At 44.6% G+C, this 22,320-nt stretch overlaps 1 protein-coding gene across 1 annotated transcript in view; it reads right to left on the bottom strand.

The window, feature by feature from the left end:
- The window catches only part of ZNF541 (zinc finger protein 541), a 35,766-nt gene extending 21,562 nt beyond the window's left edge, over positions 1 to 14,204 (bottom strand). Inside the window, exons 1-3 of the mRNA XM_068529069.1 lie at positions 14,121 to 14,204; positions 12,963 to 13,115; positions 2,393 to 2,797 (exon numbers count right to left, since the gene is read on the bottom strand). Coding sequence (XP_068385170.1) covers positions 2,393 to 2,699 — 307 coding nt within the window. The 5' untranslated portion in view covers positions 2,700 to 2,797; positions 12,963 to 13,115; positions 14,121 to 14,204. The remainder of the gene's footprint in view (positions 1 to 2,392; positions 2,798 to 12,962; positions 13,116 to 14,120) is intronic.
- Positions 14,205 to 22,320: the final 8,116 nt, after the last annotated feature.

Here is a 22,320-nt window from a genome sequence, read left to right on the forward strand (position 1 = left end):
CTTAATTTTCCTCTTCCTGTATATCTGAATTTTCCATGTTTCTGTACTCCTTGGGTAAATGATAAAAGGTATTTCCATGAATCACGTCATCAGAGGAACAGGTGAAGGGGCTGGGAATGTCCATGTGGGAGAGGGAGATGTCTTCAAGTAGCTGAAGGGCCAGGATGTGGAGGAGGGAGCAGATTGCTTCTGTCTTGCTACAAGGGGCAGAGCTAGATTTGATGAATAAAAGGTAAAGGGAGGGACTTCCCTGGTGGCGCAGTGATTAAGAATCCGCCTGCCAATGCAAGGGACACGGGTTTGAGCCCTGGTCCAGGAAGATCCCAACGTGCTGCGGAGCAACTAAGCCCGTGAGCCACAACTACTGAGCCCGCGTGCCGCAACTACTGAAGCCCACGTGCCCAGAGCCCGTGCTCCGCAACAAGAGAAGCCACCGCAATGAGAAGCCTGTGCACCGCAACGAAGAGTAGCCCCCGCTCGCCACAAATAGAGAAAGCCCGCGTGCAGCAACGAAGACCCAACGCAGCCTAAATAAACAGAAGTTTTTCCCTAAAAATAAATAAATAAAATGCTCATTAAAGCAACTGTTAAACTAGAAAACAAAATGTGGTTTCAAAAAAATTGGCAGGGACACTGAAAAACAGGCACACTGAGTCACTGGCCCGGGAAGCCACTTGCTCTTCCCAGAAAGCGTGTACACGAGCTCTACAACTGTGTGTGTTCTCCGACCAGCAAGCCTACAGGGAGGAATATGTGCGAAGAACTCATCCACGAGAAAACTCAATGTCAAAGTTATTCACAGATCCACTGTAACAGTCTATCAGGCAAGAATAGGGTCTGACAATACAATGGGATAACCATTACAGTGACAATCGAATAGTCTACCTTCATATAAGAAAGCAGACACACTAAGTTTTAGAAACGTCAAATGAATTAGACACTTAATACATCTCTGCAAAACCACGTGTATCCTAGTGGCTTCACCTACGTTTTTTAAAAATCCACGTGTGGGAGCCATGGTGGGGATTTTTCTTGTTATTACTTTTATTTTCTAAGTTTTCTATATAAATATGTATTACTTTTCTAATTAAAACATATAAGCATATCCATTTGTATGAATCTGAATTTAAGTTAGAGAAGTGTAAAGAGTTAAAATTTAACGTTCAGTGGATTTTTTTTAATAAGGTAACCAAAAAAAAAAAAATCCTCAAGTTTAAAACAAATTAGGAAAAACTGAACTAGATTAATGTTTTGTAACATTCGCTGGGGGGCACAGACCCATATGAAAATCTGGGGAAAATCAGTTTCTCTGCCCAGCAAAACGCACACGTACTCACCGTAGCAGCATTTCTAGGTAATTTCTGTGGTCCAGGTTGAGAACCTTAATTACTGTAGCCAGGCCTGGCCCAGCACCTGCAATACCAAGGATGTCCTTGGTCTCTAGGATTTCACATTTAGCCATGGTTCCAACACGGGGACAAGGCTAATGGCTTGTCTACATCGTGTGGAGGGCGGGCCTCAGTAGTCTTTCATTCTAGCGAGTATGCAGGACATTTCTTGAGCGGCTGATCCCAATTAACATTGACATTTGTTCTGCAGGGCTGTTCCGGATGTGGCCTTCCACGCGTGTGGTGTGATTATAAATATCAAAGAGCTCTTAGTCAACTCGCCTAAGCAACTTACCCAAGAACCCATGAAGTGGGTTAAAAACAAAAATCAAATTTATCCTATGGCGGAAGTCTGAAGGTAAACCAAAAGGTGATTTAACCAAGGTCTCTGACTATTCCATTAGTTCTCCCTTTGCTTCTCCGCTGCGGAAGAGAAAGACTTAGAACTGCATCAATGGGCTGTCGGAAGGTATTCTAACAGTATTGGTAAAAATCACTACCATCTGTCCAGTGCTTCACAGCCTGCAAAGTGCTTTTACTTTCATTTCTTCTTTTGCTTCTTACTGCTGTCACTCTTGGGGGGAAGCAGAGTGGGTATTACTGTCCCCCACTTTACAGATGGAGACAATGAGGCTTAGGAAGGTTAGACAACCAAGGAGCAGGTAGACAGGATACTGGGTCATTCTGGACACGCGAAAGGAGCCTCTGAGCTGTGGTGATGGATGGGAAAGTGTCCCATCAACTCAAAGGTCTGCCCACACCACACACAAGATTAGGATACCCCCAAACATCCAAGTTTCTCAACGTTATTCCCCAGGATCAGTGTTCAGTTTCCTTGACTAGGAAGTTGGGAACAATTTCCAAGTAGGAAGAAAGTGACTGTTCCCTATTCGCCCGTGGAAGAGAAAAAAGTTCTTAACCGTTCCAGGTACACTCAACCCCTCACCAGCCACAGGAGCGCCGAAACAGCCCGCCAGGCGGGGGACCCGGGTGGACAGCCTCACCTCGTAAGGAAGTCTGGGATTCTGGATCTGCGCGCTCCTCCAACAGCTTCACGGAGTCACCGTCCTTCCCTGAATACAGGGACAGGGCATCCAAGTTGTCCTCCAGCATCTCGCTGGGCGCGTCGGGCATCGGGAGGCTGGGGTCCAGGTCCAAGCGGCTCAGGCCGTCGTACAGCAGGTCTCGTGAGCCGGGCCCCAGATCCCGGTTGAGGGTGTCGCTGCACTTGAGCGCCTGGCTCTCGGGAAACGAAGGGAGGTGCATCTCGGATGGAAGGGTGCCCTTGTCCCCCAGGCTGCACTGGTCCATGGCTCTCCACTACCAGGTCTCGGCCAAGAGCTACTCTCTAGACAAGCAAGGCTGTGTAAGGAGTCAGGGAGGAGAGAGCTCTTGGTGGTGTCTAATTCCTGAGAATGAACGAGGAGGAATCACAATTATGAGATGGCAACACGCACGGCGGATAGAGCGTGGACTGGGAATTCAAACAGACCTGTGTGGGGGTTTGTTCTCGGCCACTTAACAGCCACATGACCTTGGGCAAGTCACTTAAGCTCCATGAGCCCTAGTTTCCTCATCTGTAAATTGAGCGTAAGAGTACCTCCATCATAAGATTGTTGTAAGGAAAAAGCAACCTAAATGTCCATCAACAGAGGAATGGATAAAGAAGATGTGGTACATATATACAATGGAATATTACTCAGCAATAAAAAAGAACAAGATAATGCCATTTGCAGCAACATGGATGGACCTAGAGATTGTCAAAATGAGTGAAGTAAGTCAGACACAGAAAGACAAATATCATATGATATCACTTATATGTGGAATCTAAAAAAAAGGGGGGGTACAAATGAACTTATTTATAAAATGGAAGTAGAGTCATGGATATAGAAAACAAATTTATGGTTACCAGGGGATGGTGGGGGGGAGGGATAAATTGTGGGATTGGGATTGACATACACACTACTATGTACAAAATAGATAACTAATAAGAACCTACTGTATAGTATAGGGAACTCTACTCAGTACTCTGTAATGGCCTATATGGGAAAAGAATCTCAAAAAAGAGTTGATATATGTATATGTATAACTGATTCACTTTGCTGTACACCTGAAACTAACACAACATTGTAAATCAACTATACTCCAATAAAAATTTTTAAAAAAAAGAAGAAAAAGAAAGATTGTTGTAAGGAATAAATGAAAGGATTTTGGCAACATGGTGGACTAAACTGACCTCTTTCTCCAACTGTAAACACATAGAGATATGAGAAAAGACCATTTTTAATACAGAGTCAAGCTCAAGAGACAGGTAAGACCCCCAAGTGCCAGCAACAATGGGGAAACTCAAAGCCACAGGTGCGAGCACAAGTTGGCCCAAGGGGAAAGTCAGACTCCAATACAGGGCCTGGAACTGTCATCCAATATGGCGGCCACCAGTCACATGTGGTGATGACACACTTGAAATGTGGCCCCGAATTGAGACCTGCTGTGAGTGTCAAATACACTGGATTTGGAAGACTTAGTACCAAAAATAATTCATTTTCATATTGATTACATGTTGAAATGATAATATTTTGGATCTACTGGCTTAAATGTAATATGTTATTAAAATTAATTTCATCTACCTCTTTATTTTTTAATGTGGCTATTTGCAAATTTTAAATTATATACATGGCTCATACTATATTTCTCTTAAAGAGCACTGCCCTGGAGGCTGGGACCTGAGGTTGTAACAGACACATGGAAAAGGAAACAGGGGCTTGAGTTCACAGGAAAGGGAGACCTGGGACCCTGGAAGAGCCAAGCCATCCACAGGAAAACTAAATAAATGAAAGAAAAACACTGCACACAAGCCTTGAAAAGCATCACAAGAACTAGTTAAAAATAGGACGAGAGACAGCAGAACCTAGCAGAGAAAAGAAGAGGACACAAGGGGCAAGGACATTTTTTAAAAGAAACAAATGAAACTTCTAGAAATGAAAGACTTTTAAATTTAAAGCTCACTGGGAGGGTTAAACAGCAGATTAAACAGTGCTGAAGAGACAAATAATGAACGGGCAGAGCAATCTGAAGATAATCGCCCCCCCCCCCCCAGAATTCAGTGCAGAGAGAGAAACAAATGGAAAATACAAATGAAGAAGCAAATGCAGAAGTCCAACATATGCCTAAAAGGGGTCCTGAAAGGGAAGAGGAGAGGATGGAGGAGACATGGTATCTTAGAGAGAATGGTGGAGGGATTTCCAGAACTGCGGAAACACGGGACTCCAGACTTACAGATACGATTCTTGAAGGTATATGGTTACTCATGACCAAGCACTGCAAGGCCAGAGCAGGACAAATAAAAATGAATTCACTCCTCGACACACAAGCAGAACTGCAGAACCCTAAAGACCAAGAGAAAACCCTAAAAACTACCAGGAAGACGAGGCAGATCATTTACAACTTCTCAACAGACACGAGGCTAGAAGACAAGGACTACCCCCACCTGCAGACTGAGGAAAGGCAGGAGTCAGCGCAGAACTCAACGCACAGGAAAACCAGTATTCAAGAGTCTACACAGACTTTTCCAGACAAGGCATAAGACTGTACCTTGTAGACTTTGGCTCAAAGACTACCACAGGTTTTGAATCATTTAGTAAAAAAAAAAAGAAAGACGAAGATTAACTTCATACTTAAAGTATTCACACTAAAAGAATCTAAGCGTAACCGCAAGAGAAAAGGAATAAACTATGTAACATGTAAACTAGTAGAATTTATCCTAAAAAGAAAAAGAGAGAGAGAAAAGATTCAAAATATTAAAATCAGAAATTAAAGAAGGGACATCACTCATGATCTTACAAAATTAAAAGGATTGTAAAGGAATACTATAAACAACTGCATGCCAACAAATTAGGCAACTCAGAGAACAACGGACAGACTTCTAGAAAGATATAAATTACCAAAACTGACTCAAGAGGAAACAGACTATCTGAAAAGACCTATAAGGGTAAAAAGATTGAATTAATAATTTAAAAACTTCCCACCCATGCCAGCATAGAAACAGTGAAAAAAAATCTACCTTGTCTGAACTGTGGAAAATAGTCAAGGTTTACAGCAACCAAGTAAACACTTATCAAGAGAAAGGTGAATGAACCCCACCCCCCCCACCCCCGCTTCCCCACTCTCCAGCTCAGCAGTGATTCTGAAGACAGCACCCACCTTCTCTTGTGGGTTCCCGGTGTGGGAGGGAGCAGACAGGACCTTGTTCTCAGAGAACTGAGGCTGTCTGTCCTGACCTGTCAAATAGCTCCTGAAGGTCTAATGAAAAGGTGTTGCCTTTGTGAGTTGCCTTCTGAGTTGTGTGTAACTCAGAACTTGCTCAGAGCAGAGAGTGGCCATGGGGAGGGCATTTGTCAAAAACATTCAAGGCAGTCAACCAGTCACTGCAGCCTGGGGCAAAGGATACTAATTGAGGCTGACAACGGACAGCACTGAAAGCCAGGGAGGAAAGCTGGAGAGTGAGATGCTTTGGGGAACAAGGGCTCTGAAAGGGTTCCACACTGGCAGTTTCTTACAAAGCTAAACATAAACAGGGCCTTACCATACCATCCAGCCATCGCACTTCTAGGTATCCACCCCAATGAGCTGAAAACTTATGTCCACACAAATGTTTATAGCAGCTTTATTCATAACTGCCAAAAACTGGAAGCAACCAAGATGTCTCTCAACAGAAGAATGGATAAACAAACTGCGGTACATCATACAATGGGATATTATCCAGCAATAAGAAGCAAAGAGCTATTGGACTTCCCTGGTGGCGCAGTGGTTAGGAGTCCGCCTGCCAATGCAGGGGACACGGGTTCGATCCCTGGTCCGGGAAGATCTCACATGTTGCGGAGCAACTAAGCCCGTGCGCCACAACTACTGAGCCCGCATGCCACAACTACTGAAGCCCACGTGCCTAGAGCCCACGCTCCGCAACGAGAGAAGCCACCGCAATGAGAAGCCTGCGCACTGCAAGGAAGAGTAACCCCCGCTCGCCGCAACTGGAGAAAGCCTGCGCACAGCAGTGAAGACCCAACGTAAGCTGTAAGCTGCCTGCTGAATGCTGAAGGCCTGTCCCAACACTCACCCAGATCTCAACGGCAGAGACTGTGAGTTGTTTGATGTGGGGTTTGTTTGTTTTGCTTTGGACTTTTAAGGAAATCTCTGTCAAATGTCTCTTTGGACACTTAAGGAAATCTCGGTCAAATCTCAGAAGACAGTCTTCACTGACCACGCATAACAAAAAATACAGTCTTTATAAAAATAGCCTAGAGAAGTCACTAAACGAACAAACAATTACAACCCACAGTGGACAACAGCAAAGCCTGGGGTGGAGGTGCGGGGGAGAATCTGATTCCCAGAGTCACCATATTATAATATTCAAAATGTCCAGTTTTTCAACAAAAAATTATGACGTATGCAAAGTCTGGAGAGGGCCATCCATTTCATATAAATGGCATCAAACAATATGCAGCCTTTTCTGTCTGGCTGCTTTCACTAAGCATAGCATTTTCGAGTTTGAGCCCCCCCTTGGGGCACATATCATCACTTTATTCCCTTTTATGGATGAACACTATTCCACTGTGTGGATAGAACACATTTTCTTCATCCATTCATCTGTTGATGAGTATTTGGGTTGTTTCCATTTGGGGCTATCACGCGTAATTCTGTCCATAGCTAGACATTTAATAAACGCTTGACGACTCACTGATAAATCGAGTGGATCCTAGAATAACTGGAGTTTGGGCTAGTTTCCTAGGCCATAGGTTTCGATTGTTTTTAAACCTTTCACGTTGCAATGTAATAGAATATCTGCAAGCGCAACGTCTGAGTGTCACATTATGTGTCCACCTGTGTGTCTGTGTAAGTAGCCTACCGAGGGCGCTCAAATTAAAGTTCAGTGCACGTCTGAAATCCTGTACCAGAACTCCGGGACCCAAGTGAGTTTCAGAATTCAGAATCTGAGGGATTCAGAAAGGTAAATCAATGCATACGCCACACTGTAAGTAACCCCCAGTGGGTCCAGGGCAGCACCTGGTGACCTAATCATTCTTTCTGCCTCGAAACCCTGACAACTCAGAGTAAACAGAATAAATAAAGGCAGTAGAGAGCAGTATGTGAGTTCAGGTGTGGCCACAAAGAGGTCTGAGCCACCTCAGCATGCTCAGAGCTTCTGGGGATTCTAAATTGCAGACACAGGAATGTGGACGACAGAAGTTTATATTTTAAGGCAAAGTGAATTTCTCTGCCAATTCCAAAGTTTCTTCTACAGTGCTGCTATAAAGTGTTCCCAGCACTCCAAGGGGAAAAGAACCCATCTCCTTCACCTCCCAACTATAAAAACAAGCAGATAATATAAAACATAAAGCATTATTTAAAAGTAACATAAAGCAACATCTCATAAAGTAAAACTGTAAGCATTTTCTCCTTGTCAGGTATCACACCAAGTGCTCTTCGTGCCTTAATTCACTCACCCCTCACAACGACCTCGAGGTCGGTTCTATCATTACTCCCACTTTGCAGAGAAGAAAAGGGACTCTGAGAGGGTAAGTCATTTGTCCACAGTCACACACCTAACAGCTAGTTGAACCAGATCTTAAACCCAGGTATTTTGACTTTAGAGCTTGTGTTCTCACCCGCTGCACAATACTGATTCCCTATAAATTAATCTGTAGACTGCACTGCACCAATTATACTAGAAAACACAAAAGGTGCCGATGGGGGCGGGGTGGGAGACAGGATTATGTCTCGGGATTTCCCCAATGCCGAATCGCCTTCCTTCCAACATATTCCTACAGTCCAGAGAACAAACTGGTCCGGTTACAACCTCAGGCAGGCATGCCAAAAGTCCAAAGGCTGGGCTTTGATATTTACATCCTTTTCCAGATAGTAAAGCAACCCCCCCCCCGCTCAACCAATATTGAACTTGCTCTTGTTCTGTCAACAGATAAATTCAATTCGACAAGTTTTAGCACCTTCTATGCACAGAGCTCCCCGCTAGTCCCTGTAGGGCAGGGTTTCTGGTCCCCTGGAGACATTCCCAAGCGTCCAACTACTCTTTCCAAGAATTTTGTAATTTTGTGCTTTCGTTTTGAGAACAATCTAAAACAAGAAAATCTGTATATCTGGATTATTGGATTACCACTTTATAACCCAGTAACACTACCATTTGGTTTCAATGCCCGCGGTATGTTTATAATTGCACTAATGCCACTAACGCTGACTAGGACTGCTTTAATTGCTGCAGGCTAATGAGAAGAGGACAGAGGTGGATTTAGCTCATGATAATGCTTTTGGGCTCAACTAAAGCCAGCGGACATCATGGTACAAGTGGAGGTTTTGCTGCAGTTCAAACTGAAAAAAGGGATGGGAGATCTGAGATACCACAGGGCCTGCTAAACTCAAAAGGGCCCGGTGTGGCAGTCTGCAAAGTATTTGTTTCAAGGAAGCAGTTAAATTCCAGCAAAATAGCAATACTAAATAATATTAAATATTTATTAAATAAATATTATTTAATATTTATTATATTAAATAAAAATAAATGGTAATTTGAGTTACATTAGTTTGGTTGCTTTGTTTCTATTTGATTTGCAAATTGACTTTGGCTTTATGGTGGCACGAGAGCGGTAAGCTTTAGGAACTTGTGCCTCATTTCATCATCATTTAGGCCTTGTTTAATAGTTTAAAAAACAATTTAAGTCAACACTGGGGATCCAAAGCAATTTTAATTTTTTTCTTTTCAAAAAGGCCTATCATTCCACGACTGGTGGGGTAGGAGGAGAAACAGATTCTCCTGTGAAATGCTACAACCTCTTGGGAAAGTAACCCACCATACGATTCTAGACCGCAGCCATAAATCCACAATTAGGTAAATAATATTTACTGAGGCCTTGTTTGGAGGGAAGGGAGAGAACAATTTCAATATCTACCTGTTCTATAAAAATGTTTTACTCAGCCTGCAGTAAATTTCAGTATTTTTCAATTAGTTATCAAGTTGAAAAATCTGTCAGAGTTTTTTTGGACAGAGTATCACTGTCCAAAAGAACTTTCTGCGCTGCTGGAAATGTTCTAAATCTGCATTGTCCAATGATAGCCACTGAGCACATGCAGCTAATGAGCAGCTAGAATTGCAGCTGGTGCAACTGACAGACTAAGTTCTTTATTTTATTTAATTTTAATTAAGTTAGCTACAAGTGGCTTGTGGCTACCACCTGGGACACTGCATTGAAAATAAGGTTGTCCAACTTCTATTGAAAAACCTGGGGAAAAATATCTGATGCTCTGTCAACACTGAGTCCACAAAGCAACAACTGGCTGGAGCTGAGAAGCCACAGCTGCCTTTAGACACAGCATGCACTCTCCAGTTTGCCACAGTCCTCACCACTCCCTAACCTCTCACACCTGCCAATCCCACTCATCTATATGCCCTGCCCAGCCCCTCGAGACATCTGAATTTATGACGCTGATTTGTGCCGTTTCCCTTGACCACCTTCTCTTTACTCGGCTTTACCAAATGAAACGCTTCCAAATCAGACCGAAACGCCCCCTCTACTGCAGAGAATACTCCCAACATAACTAAGTCTGAGATTATTTCTCCCTCCTCTGAACTCTGATAAGCACTTGTCTGACAATCCACGTAACACTCATCCTGAATGGCTTCAAAATTTAATTATCTTTCAGGTTCTTCTATTTTCCCCCGGACTATAAGCTCTAGGATGACTCTGACTCTGCCTTATGTGTCTATACTTCCTATAGCATCTTGCTGGTCACAGAACTCTGATCAAAGAAGGCTCTCAGCATCCCTTTCCTTATGAGTGACAGGATTCCATTGGGCCACCTCTCTTCCTCTTTGAGAAGCCCTAACCTGTTGGTGTGTCAGCTTTGCCACCTCCCCCTCCCCACCAAGAGCCACCTTCTCTTCCTCTCTCTGCATCAGTGTTACCAGGGAGACAGTGATCATGTCTCAGTAACATCAGGTTGTTGGGAGCTGGGAGGTAGGAGAGACTTGCAGCTTTTACCCCGCCGACGCCAATTCTTTCCTTATTTTCCCACTCCAAACGTTGTAAACTACAGGCTTGTTTTGTTTAACCTACACAGTGTTTTTAAAAATTGGATCAAAAAAAAAAAAAAAGAAAAGAAAAAAAAATGGGATCAGATTGCCTGAATACCCAAAAAATAAATAAAAATTGGATCAGTCACCAACATTTTTTTTAATGGGGAGATTACACCTAGAGGTATGAATTTCTGGCTTCTCTTGAAAATGATTAGATTTGATATTCCCAGATAGGTAATAATAGGGTAGAGTGAGGGACAACGGCCATCTCTGGATGGGGCAATGGTCTCCAGGTCCCACAGTCCCCACTTACCTTCCGGCCTGGCCCCCATAATAACCACCATCATAATACTAAGAACAGCAGCAAACATTTACCAAAGCTTTATCATGTTCCAAGCATTACTGCAATCACTTATGTATCACTTCATTTAATTCCCACAACATCCCTTTGAGGCATAAACTATATTATTAACCCTATTTTATGGATGAGGTGAATCAAGTCCACAGAAGTTAAGTAACTTGTCCCAAATCAAGGTTAGCATTCAACCCTGGGAAGTGTGACTTCAAAGCCCTCACCCTTAACCCCTCACTGTGCTGTGATTCCACGCTTGACGCTGGGATTCCTGCCCTATACTCTGCACTTAACATTCTTCAGTTGAACAACCAAGGAAAACTCCTCCTCTAGCCATGTAACCAATATATAATTTTAACCATAAGTTTAACTCATTTCCTCTGATCGCTCATTTAAAAAGCAGGTGTAAAGATTATGCTGGAAAACAGAATGACATAGAGGAATCAGAAGGCTATGATTGCACTTGCCAGAGAGACTTCTTACACAGAATTAACTAAACGAGGAAAAGAGACATCAAAGTTTCTCACTCCACAAGCTCTTCCTACCAGAAAATGCAGATAATCGTTAAAATCTAGAATAGACATTTTCATAATGAGGACAATGAGAGGACCCCTGGGGTCCTCGAGAGTCTTTCAGGGAGTCTGTGAGGTCAAAACTATTTTCATAACAATATTTAGATGTTATCTGCCCTTCCTATTCAGTGAAACTTTCCAGGGGCTACAGGACTTATCTCAAAAGGCTGAATGCAGAAGCAGATATAAGACTCCAGATGACTCTAAAAATGTAAAACGGGGACTTCCCTGGTGGCACAGTGGTTAAGAATCCGCCTGCCAATGCAGGGGACACGGGTTCGAGCCCTGGTCTGGGAAGATCCCACATGCCGCAGAGCAACTAAGCCCGTGCGCCACAACTACAGAAGCCCATGCGCCTAGAGCCCGTGCTCTGCAACAAGAGAAGCCACCACAATGAGAAGCCTGTTCACTGCAATGAAGAGTAGCCCCCGCTCGCCGTAACTACAGAAAGCCCGCGTGCAGCAACAAAGACCCAACGCAGCCCCCCCCAAAAAAGTAAAACGATGCCACTATTCTCGCTAAATTTATCTTCTGAAATATAGTTTTTTAATAAAAATGTCAATTGTTAATATATAATGGGTTTACTATTGTTATTTTTAAATGAATTAATTTTAAAAAATTTGTTTAAACTTTTAATACAGCAAATATCAGCAGATACAGTTCACATGCACAAAAATACCCTGAGGTCTTCAATAATTTTTAAGCGTAAAGGGGTCCTAAGATAAAAAAGTCTGAGAACTGCTGCTCTGAAGAGGAAAAGTCCAGCATGTACGCATGGGCCCAAATAGGTGTGTGTATGTGTCTAACCTAAACCCAAAATTCCAAACTGATGGCCAGTAACATGTTTTGCAAGGTCCCACACCTTGGTGTGGTCTTTAATAAGGTCTTTAAATACTTATATTTAAATACTTTTAATAATTTAAATAATTTAATTTAATAATTTAATATTTAATAATTTAAAAATCAAATATTTAATTTAAATATTTAATTAAATATTTAAAAATTTAATAATTTAAATAATTTAAATATACTAAATACTTATATTTAAATAAAGGTCTTTAAATACTTATTAAATTGGTTGTCAACATTTAAAGATCAAAAAGCTTCACATAAAGACAGTGTTCTGGTTTCTTCTGGGAAAAAAAAAAAAAAAAAAAGAAAAGAAAGTAAAAGTTCTGGCAACACTGCCCTGACATTTCCACTTGGCCATTTCCACTGGCTGGCATCGCTTAGATGGGGAACACAATCTTAGGTTCGCCACAGTCTGGGCCTTTACCTGCCCATCCCCTGTAGGTATCTAAGTTGCTGAGCTAGAGAAAAAAAAAAAAAGGGTTTCTTTGCAATAAATGATAAAACATACACCAATCTAATAAATGTCTGCATTCCTACAGAGCAGTCAACGTGTACAATAAATAACCCTTTTCCTCATCTGACCTCCCAAAGCAGCAACTTCTAACGGTTTCACCATTGGTACAGAGACCCTTGGATTGACGGGAAACCCTTCTGAGAAAGAAAGGAATCCAGCTGACAAAGTGGATGTCCTCGGACAAGTGCAAAGGGAGGAAACTCACCAGGAGAAGTGCGAGTGAGTGAAAGAATCTCGAGGGAACAGGAGGGCCCAGTTTAGGTCCCACAGGGAAGGGGGTTCAGGTGACAGACCATTAGGTATTTCCTCCTGGAATTCTGGATAATAAATTCCGGACACTCATCCAACTTCTTTTGCCCTGAAAGCAGGTGGTGGAAAGGCAGGGGCAGTCAGAACTTGGGTCCCCAAAGAAGCAAGGGCACAGGTGTGAAATTGGGGGAGACTGGCAATTTTTGGAAGAAAGAAGAAAGCAATACTGAACTGGGGAGATCTAGGTAGGAAAAGGGATTTTGTTGTTAAAGGAGTTATTTTTTTCTTTCTTTCCTTATTTTTCCTCCCTTGGGAAGGAACCTGGAGAGCTTTGCTGGGAGAAGCCTAATTGGGGTGGAACTGGTGATGAAAAGGGGTTTTCGATGGAGAGTTGGGGAAGAGGGTTGGAAAAATAAATATTAGACGAGAGAGAAAACGGAAGGACTGAGTTGGTTTGTTATCAGTGGAAAGATTTTCCAAACAGGGGGACTCTTGGTGGGAAGAAAGAATTTTTGCTGGAAAGTGATCCTCAATGGAGGAGAAATCTGGGAAAGAAAAAATAATTTTTTTGCTAGAGGAAGCTCCTAAAAGGAGGGGGAGGGGCGTAATCAAGGAGTCGGGGAGGGCTTTTTGGTTTTGCTGGAAGATCCTAAAAGGAAACAAATCTGGGTCCCCTAAAGGGGGGGGTTTCTTCAGGAGGAAAGGAGATTTTAGCACCAGGGGCCTAGAAAGCGGAGGGCGAATGCAAGGCCGAGATGCAGAAAGTGCGGAGGTCGGGTAGGGCCCGCGGCGCGAGCTGGGGAGCTGCGAGGGGGCAGTTGGGGCCCGGGGAGAGCGGGGTAGGAAAGAAAAGTGGGCCAGGGGCCTCTGAGGAGAGTCTTCTCCAAGGGGGAAGGGGCTGTGGGGATGCAGAAGGTGCGTGCGTGACGCGGTGCGAGGGGCACCCGCCGCGCCTGCTGCGCCCCTCGAAAGGGAGATTGGGCCCCCCCTAAAGAAGAAATATAAACTAATTAGATTTTAAAAGGGGGAGGGGTTGAAGAATGAGGAAGGGGCGGGAAAGGGCGGGATAGGGAGGAAAGGGAGGGGGGCAGGGGCATCAGCAACCGGGTTTTACCCGACCCCGGGGGCTCGCACGCCGGGCCTCGCGCCTTGCGGGCCTCCTAGCGGCCCCCGCCTCCCCGGCGCCGCTCGCCGGCCGGCCAGGCGCGCACGCGCAGCCGGGCCCGCTCCCGGGGCGCCCCGCTCACCCGCAGCGCGGGCGCGCGGGCGTGGCCACGGGTCGCTCGCACCGCCCAGAGAGTCCTCGCGCGCGCGCGCCTCGCGCCGCCCGGGCTCCCGGCGCGTGCCGCCCGGCCGCGCATTCTCTGAGGCTATTCGGCCGCCGCTGAGGGGCGGGGGCACGCGAGGGGCGTGGCTTGGCGTGGTCAGGTGACCAGTGGCGGGCGGGAAAGGAGGCGGTTGGTCGCCATTTTGGGAGGAGGGCGGTTGAAGGCGGGAGAGTGTGAAGGCGCAGCAGGAAAGGAGCTGCGGGGGGGGAGGGGCCGGCCCCCCCACGACCCACACACCGAGGCCAAGAGTCGGGCAGCTCCGGCCATTGTTCCTGGAGAGCGTCGTTCGGACGCAGCATGGGGAACTCCGGCTCCGCGCGGGCCACGCTGAGCTGCAGCCTCCCGCGATGGAGGGGGGGCGGTGAGAGCAGGGGCCGCCCTCGCAGCGTCGTGGGGCCCAGCGAGGCAGTCCCCCGTGCTCCCGAGGGGCCACCGAGACCTGCCTGGCAGTGGGTTGGGAAGATGTGGGGCTGCAGAAGCACAAAGCGGGACGCGATCTGCTCCGCCTTTCTTTAAGCAAACCCGGAACCATCTGTGGATCGGGCTATGTCCTGAGCTGTGCTGCCTATGTCCTGAGCTGTGCTGCCGGACAGAAGGAAACCGGGAGGAGCAATGGCCCGGGGTGAGAGATGGGGGCGTGCTGATCGGCCAAGAAGTCTGAACCGTGGAACGACTTAGACGGGGAATTCATTCCTTAGAAATTGCGCACTGAAAACCCATGGAGACAGCAGATTCGTGGTTGCCTGGGGGCGGGAATGGGTATCGACTAGTAAACAAACTCGAGGGGATCTGATTGGGGTGATGGAAATATTCTGAAAGTGAGTTGTAGCAATGACTGCACAACGTGGTGACTTTGCTAAAAATCCTTGTATTTTACGCTTAAAATGGGTGACTTTCATGTAAATTATATCCCAATAAAGTTTTGATGTTTTAAAAAATTGATCCCTGGGGTTGGTAGAGCAGAGAGGAGAGGAAAAGGACTGGCATTCCACTTTTGGATTCCTTCATTCAACAAATATTGTTTATTGAGTTTCCATTCTGTTCTGAAATACCACAGTATATGAGTCAAACACCCCTGCTCTGGTTTATGTTCTAGAGAAACACTGTCTGGTAGAAATATAATACAAGCCCCAAGTGCCAGTCACATAATTTTACATTTCCTAGTAGCCAGATTTTTTTAAAGGTTAAAAAAAAAAAGGTGAAATTAACTTTAATAATACAATTTAACCCTAAATGTTATTTCAACAGGTAACCAATACAAAATTTTTTAATAAGATAATTTACTTTGGGGGAGACTTTAAAATCTGGTGTATAGTTTACATTTACAGGACATCTCAGTTCAGACCAGCCACATTTCAAGGGCTCCATGGCCCAGTGTAGCTAACGGCTTTGGTACTGAACAGCGAGCATACCTTTAGTGGGGGACAGGCAAATACATTTAGAATGCAATGTGGTTATCCTTTTTGAAAAATGTAAGGAAAGAAGGTAGAGAGTGTCAGAGGATGCTATTTTATATAGGTCAGTAAAAGCCTCTCTGGTAAAGTTACTCTGAGCAGAGACTGGAAGGCCATGAGGAAGGGAGCTATAAAAATATCTGGGGGAGGAGCAAGTGCAAAGGCCCTGAGGCAGGAAGATGTGGGGTCCATTTGACCAGCAGTGACCAGTGTGGTTAGAATGACATGAGTAAAGGAAAGCGTAAACTAGGGGCAGATTATGTAGGGCCTTGTAGGTTATGCAAAGACAGGGATTAAAAACCTGCCTTCGCTTTAAGAGGGATTCTTGATTTATATAGCAAACACTAAAAAATACTGAGTTTCAGCAGTGTGTTCTCTTGGTGGAAGAAATGAGGACCCTGGCCAATGGGTAGATGAGAGTTTAAAGAACAGGACTTAAGCTCCTGAAGGAAAGTGACATTTTCCTGTCCTTTGACAAACATTGATCACTTTATGGACAGAGACAATATCCTTGCAACACATAACACAAAGAAGTAGCATTCAGAAATTATTTTAGAAGACTACAAGTCAATGCAACAGCCCAATAAACAAACAAATAAAAAATATGAAGAGGCACTTCATACAAGAGGAAACATAGGAAAAGGGGCCTAATTATAGCAAGATTTTAATGCAAATTAAAACCACAGATATTCGGTCACGCCCACCAGTTTTGGCAAATTTTTACATTTTTTCTATCACGCAGAGCAAGGGGAACTCACAGTACTGGTCATGGGTAAACTTGGTACAATCACAGTGGGGTACAAATTGAAGATACTGAATAAAATTAAAGATGTGATGTGTCCCATGCCCCAGCAATCCAGGGATTGACGGTAGAGAAACTTGCTCATATGCACTAGGAGATGTGCACAAGAATAGTCATAAGCAACAATGTTTGTAATAAACAAATAAAAACAAACAAAAAACCAACTTGGATTGGATGATTCTGGAACAGAAAAAGGACATTAGTGGAAAAACTAGTGAAATCTTAAAGACTGAAATTCAATGCAGGGGACACGGGTTTGAGCCCTGGTCCGGGAGGATCCCACATGCTGCGGAGCAACTAAGCCCGTGCGCCACAACTACTGAGCCTGCGCTCTAGAGCCCGCGAGCCACAACTACTGAGCCCGCGCGCCACAACTACTGAAGCCCACGCACCTAGAGACTGTGCTCCGCAACAAGAGAAGCCACCGCAATGAGAAGCCCGTGCGCCGCAACCAAGAGTAGCCCCCGCTCGCTACAACTAGAGAAAAGTCCACGTGCAACAACGAAGACTCAACGCAGCCAAAAAAAAAAAATTAAATTATTGATGAAAGTTAAATTAAAATTCGGTAGTCACATTAAACTTACATGTTAGTGATTAGATTATACTTTTTTACTAAATTTTGATTAAAATGTAGCAAATAAAAGTAAGCAGTGAATTAAAATTAAATTGTAAATTATTAAATTACATTTTCTGCAGATGATGTTCTACAATTTTAATTCTACAATGAAAGGAATTCATGCAACATATGTGTGAAGGTACCAAACGCAGGGCCTGGTGCATGGGAGATGCTCCGATGGGTGAGTTTCGAGGTAGGACGTGAGCTCAGGCTTAGAAGCTGGGGACGCTAACCTCTTGCCAGAGACCACATGCCGTGGTGGAAGGAGCATGAGCTCTGGAATCAAATATTTAGCAGCAGCAGCAGCACCCCTGCCATGTGCCAGGCACTGTTTGAAGCCCTTTACATGTATTAACTCACTTGAATCCTTATAAGCACCCTATGAGGTAGATACTATTCTTATCCCCATTTTCCAGATGAGTAAACTCAGGCACAGAGACACTCACCGAATCAAGGAGGAGTCAGGATCCAAAGACCTGGATTTGAACCCAGCCTAACCCACAAGCTATATGGCCTCAGTCGAACCTCAGGTTCTGCCCCACAGATTGAGGACAGCGACCCACTGCATGGGAGGTCACAAAGAGTAAATGGGAATACTTGGAAGAAAGCCCTCATTGAATCATAACATATGCTGAACATATGTGAATGATTAAACAGCCAGGAGGGAGGCCGGCAGTCCTGGCAGGGAAAAAGGCAGGAGCAAAGGTAATGAGGCCTCACCTTGGAGGCTGGGCCAGTATGGCTGTGCTGGAAGTTGCTATAGGAGATGGGGAGTGAGGTGTGTTTGTACCTGAATCCTGGATGCCTCCTGGAGCAGACTTTTTCCTTCTGGTGCTTAGTGAATGTGCCACTTGGTGGCCACAGGGCAAGGCACTCTTCTGGTAATGCTGGTTCCCATGGGTGGAGGCAGTGTGACTCTGAGGAGGTCAGCTCCTTGGGTCAGGGCCTCCCACCCTGAAGACATGTCCCATTATCTCCGGTGGAGTCTCAGAACTCCCCCCAAACCCCCAGAGAAAACTCACCTCAATTTAGGAAAGTGAAATAGGTTGTAGAACTGGAAAGGACCAGAGATGTCATCTGGTCCAACCCTTTCAGTATACACAGATCAGGAGATTGAGGCCCAGAGAGGGCAAGGGACTTGCCTAAAGTTACACAGCAAGTCAGTGACAGAAACAGGGCCAGATGCAGCTATCTTGACTCCTGGACCTGTGCTTTTCCCTCTCCCCCAGGTTTGTGTATGGGAGTATCTGGGTATTCACATGAATTGAACAGATGGGAGCAGGGGAGGGGAGCTGCCAGCCATATTGCACTAAAGGAGAATTGGGTGGTGCTTGCCTTGACAATGGACAACCACCACCATGCTATTAAATTTTTTTTAAGTTTGACATTCAGCCATTTTACTGAATAAATGATTCAACCAAGTATTTCCTAAGAAGTCTCTACTATATCTCCAGTAAGCTAAGCACCAAAGGAGATTATAGACAAAGACCCAAGAAATTGTCCCACCTTGTTAGGTCTTAATGTTTGTGTCCCCCGTAAATTCATATGCTGAAACCTAACCCCCAATGTGATGGTATTAGGAGGTGGGCCTTTGAGATATGAGTAGATCATGGGGGTAGAGCCCTCATGAATGGGATTAGTGCCCTTTTAATTAATTAATTAATTTATTTATTAATTTATTTATTTTTTTACCATCTTTATTGGAGTATAGTTGCTTTACAATGGTATGTTATAATTTATTTTTTATTAAAGAATTTTTTTATTGAAGTATAGTTGATTTACAATGTTGTGTTAGTTTCGGGTGTACAACAAAATGATTCAGATATATATACAGATATATATATGTTCTTCAGATTCTTTTCCCTTGTAGGTTATTACAAATTATTGAGTATAGCTCCCTGTGCTATACAGTAGGTCCTTGTTCATTATCTATTTTATATATAGTAGTGTGTATATGTTAATCCCAAACTCCTGATTTACCCCTCCCTCTCCTTTCCCCTTTGGTAACCATAAGTTTGTTTTCTATGTCTGTGGGTCTCTTTCTGTTTTGTATATAAGTTCATTTGTATCATTTTTTTTTTTTTTGATTCCACATATAAGCAGTATAGTATGATATTTGTCTTTCTCTGTCTGGCTTACTTCACTTAGTATGATAATCTCTAGGCTCATCCATTTTTGGACATGATTAGATCATGGGGGTGGAGCCCTCATGAATGGGATTAGTGCCCTTTTAAAAGAGACCCTAGAGAGCTCCCTCACCCCTTCCACCATGCAACGTTATAGCAAAAAAAACCCCAGCTGTCTATGAGGAAGCAACATCACCAGACATTGAATCTGCCAGCACCATGATCTTGGACTTTCCAGCTTCTAGAACTATGAGAAATACATGTTTATTGTTTATAAGCCACCAGTTTATAGTATATTTGCTATAGCAGCCTGAATGGACTAAGACACACCCTTACCAACTTCACAATTGTCGTCAGATTAGGTTGGAGAAGTAAAAAGAGACACATAAAATAATAAAGAACAATTATCAAGGTTAGGATTGACCATGATTAAAAATAACACTAGGCAAGGCTTTGCTGTACTCTGCCACACCTCCATCATCTTATAAGTGCATTTTCCCTTCAGTATCTTCTAGATGGACACCATCTCTTTTTATCTCTGAGTCTCCTGCAGTCAAACATTTAACAAATATTGAACACCTGCTCTGTGCCAGAATACTGCAGTAAACAAGCAGACAATCTCCCTGGTCTCATGGAATTTACGTTCTTGTGCAGAAGACAAGCAATAAACAAGGAAAGAGATAACAAGTTAACTCCAAAATGAGATGAGAGCTATGAAAGAATTGAACATGACAGTGTGATAGAGAGGGTCTGGGTGCTTTAGAACCTGGCTATTCAAAGCACGGTACCCAGACCAGCAGCATCAACAGCTTGTTAGAAATGCAGAAGCTCAGGCCCTATCCCAGACCTCCTAAGGCAGGAGGTCTTGCAGTTTAGCAAAATTCCCGTGGGATTCATGTGTACCCTGAATTTTGAGAAGAACTGCCTTAGACAGCACGATCCACGAAGACTTTTCGGAGGAGGTGGCATTTGAATTGAGACCTGAAGGTTAAGAGTCAGGCTGTCAAGCAGAGGTCTGGAGCAAGAATTCCAGGCAAAGGGAACTTCAAGTACAAAGGTCATGATACCAATTAGAGGTCTGAGGAGCTCAAAGAGGACCCGTGTGGCTATGGCAAGCAAGTTGGGGATACTGATGAGGTTAAAAAAGTGGATGAAGGCCAACCAGAGCCTGGTGGGCCCTGGGAAGGAGTTTGGATAGCATGTGAAATCAACAGAATCCACTGAAGAGCTATATGCAAAGAGAGACAATCTGATGGGCATTTACAAAAATGTCCCTCCGGGCCTGAGGGACTTCATACTGTGACAACTTAGCTAAGCTGGAACCACATTTCTCAGAATTCCCTTCCATATATGGTTCTGGGTTAGGCTTGGCCAGAGGAGAAATCCACACAACATTAAGATTCATTCAGTGATTTTTATCGAATGTTAATCCATATTCAGATTTCCCAATCTTCGTCCAAATATCTCACCTTAATAATATTAATATGAATAATATTCCAGGTGACGATTAGAGCTGTCCTAAGGTTGATCATACATAATTGCAAAAAAAAAAATCTGTTAGGGGTGGCAAACAGCATCTTCCAATAGTTTCTCCCCTTGGAGTGACCAAATTTTACACAACCAGCCCTAAACGGAATGGTGTGATGGGAAATGCACGTCTCATGCCTGGAGATTGTGAATGAATTGACAAGCCCGTGACCAGGGCACTGCTTGGTTTTAAAGCTTCCCCAGGTGATCACAGCGTGCAGCCTGCTTTGGGAATCACTGCTGTGGCTGCAGGAAAGCCTGCCTGTCTCAGAAGTCAAATCCTCACCATGCTCTCCCTGGGATGTTGGTGGATAAAGCTGCCCCTGTGGTCCTCTCTGCCTCCCACCACTGCCTGACCTGCATGCAGACCACCTGCTCTTTTCAACAGATCATGACAGTGCTTCTGATACTGGGCTCAGGAAGTTATCTGGTCACCGAAACTTTGGAAGGCGTGAGAATGCTTAGGAAGCCCAGGCAGAAAAGGAGAGTCAAGGGGTGGGGGGGGGGGGGGTGAGGGTGGGGTGCCCGGATTTGCACTCGGAAAAGTGCAGGCATTTGAGGAGAAGTCAATCAGTGAGGACACTGAAAAAGAAGAACCAGAGAAGTGGAAGGAAAACCATGAAAAATTAAGCCCCGGTGAAGCGAAGGAAAAAGATGCTCTCCAGAAGGAGAGAGGGGTCCACCCTGGCCACCGGTTTCTCCTCTCCACCCCGCTTTCCTGTCCCCACAGTCATCCCTTGAATCACTTCCTTCAAGCATCCTCAAAGCCCTTGCCCCTCCCAATCTGCAGTAGGCACCTGGCCAAACTCTGCCATCTGCCTCTCCAAGCCAGCTGAACGCAGCGGGAGGAAACCACCCAGCCAGCCTGGCATGTTTTACCTGAATCATAGAAATCACAGACCTCAAGGGGGCACAGGGCACTCTCTCTGTGTCTCTGGGGAGCTTGCTTTTGCTCCATCACAATAGGACTGTTTCCTTCCAGGCCTCCCGCCCACCCACCCCTGCCATCCAGCTGATGGCCATGCCCCATGCTTCTCTGTGCAAACTGAAGCCGTCAGTTGGGAACCGCCTCATTGCCCAGCCTGAGAGCACAAGCCCCCTCATTTTCCCATTGGTTACCAGTCCCCCAACCCTTGGGGTCCATCCTGTTTCTCAAGGACTGAGGTTATTTCCTTTCTTCTTTCGTTTTTACCTTCTTTCCTTCCTTCCCCATTTCCTCTTCTGCTGATGCTTCTACTTCTCCTTCTAATTCTCCTCCTCCTCCTCCTTCTTCTCCCCGCTTCCTGTACAATCTGGCCCCATGCCAGCTGCTGCAATCCTTTCTAAAAGGCAGATGGGGACCCTCCACCTCTTGGCGGGAAGAAGGGTCATAATACTGCGGACAGATTTAGCTACTACTGTCTTATCTAAAGGTGTTTAGGTGGTGACTGTTAGCTCCCTCCGTAGTAAAGGAAACTCTTC

This window comes from Eschrichtius robustus, chromosome 19, assembly GCF_028021215.1.
Source record: "Eschrichtius robustus isolate mEscRob2 chromosome 19, mEscRob2.pri, whole genome shotgun sequence".
Classification (NCBI taxonomy): domain Eukaryota; kingdom Metazoa; phylum Chordata; class Mammalia; order Artiodactyla; family Eschrichtiidae; genus Eschrichtius; species Eschrichtius robustus.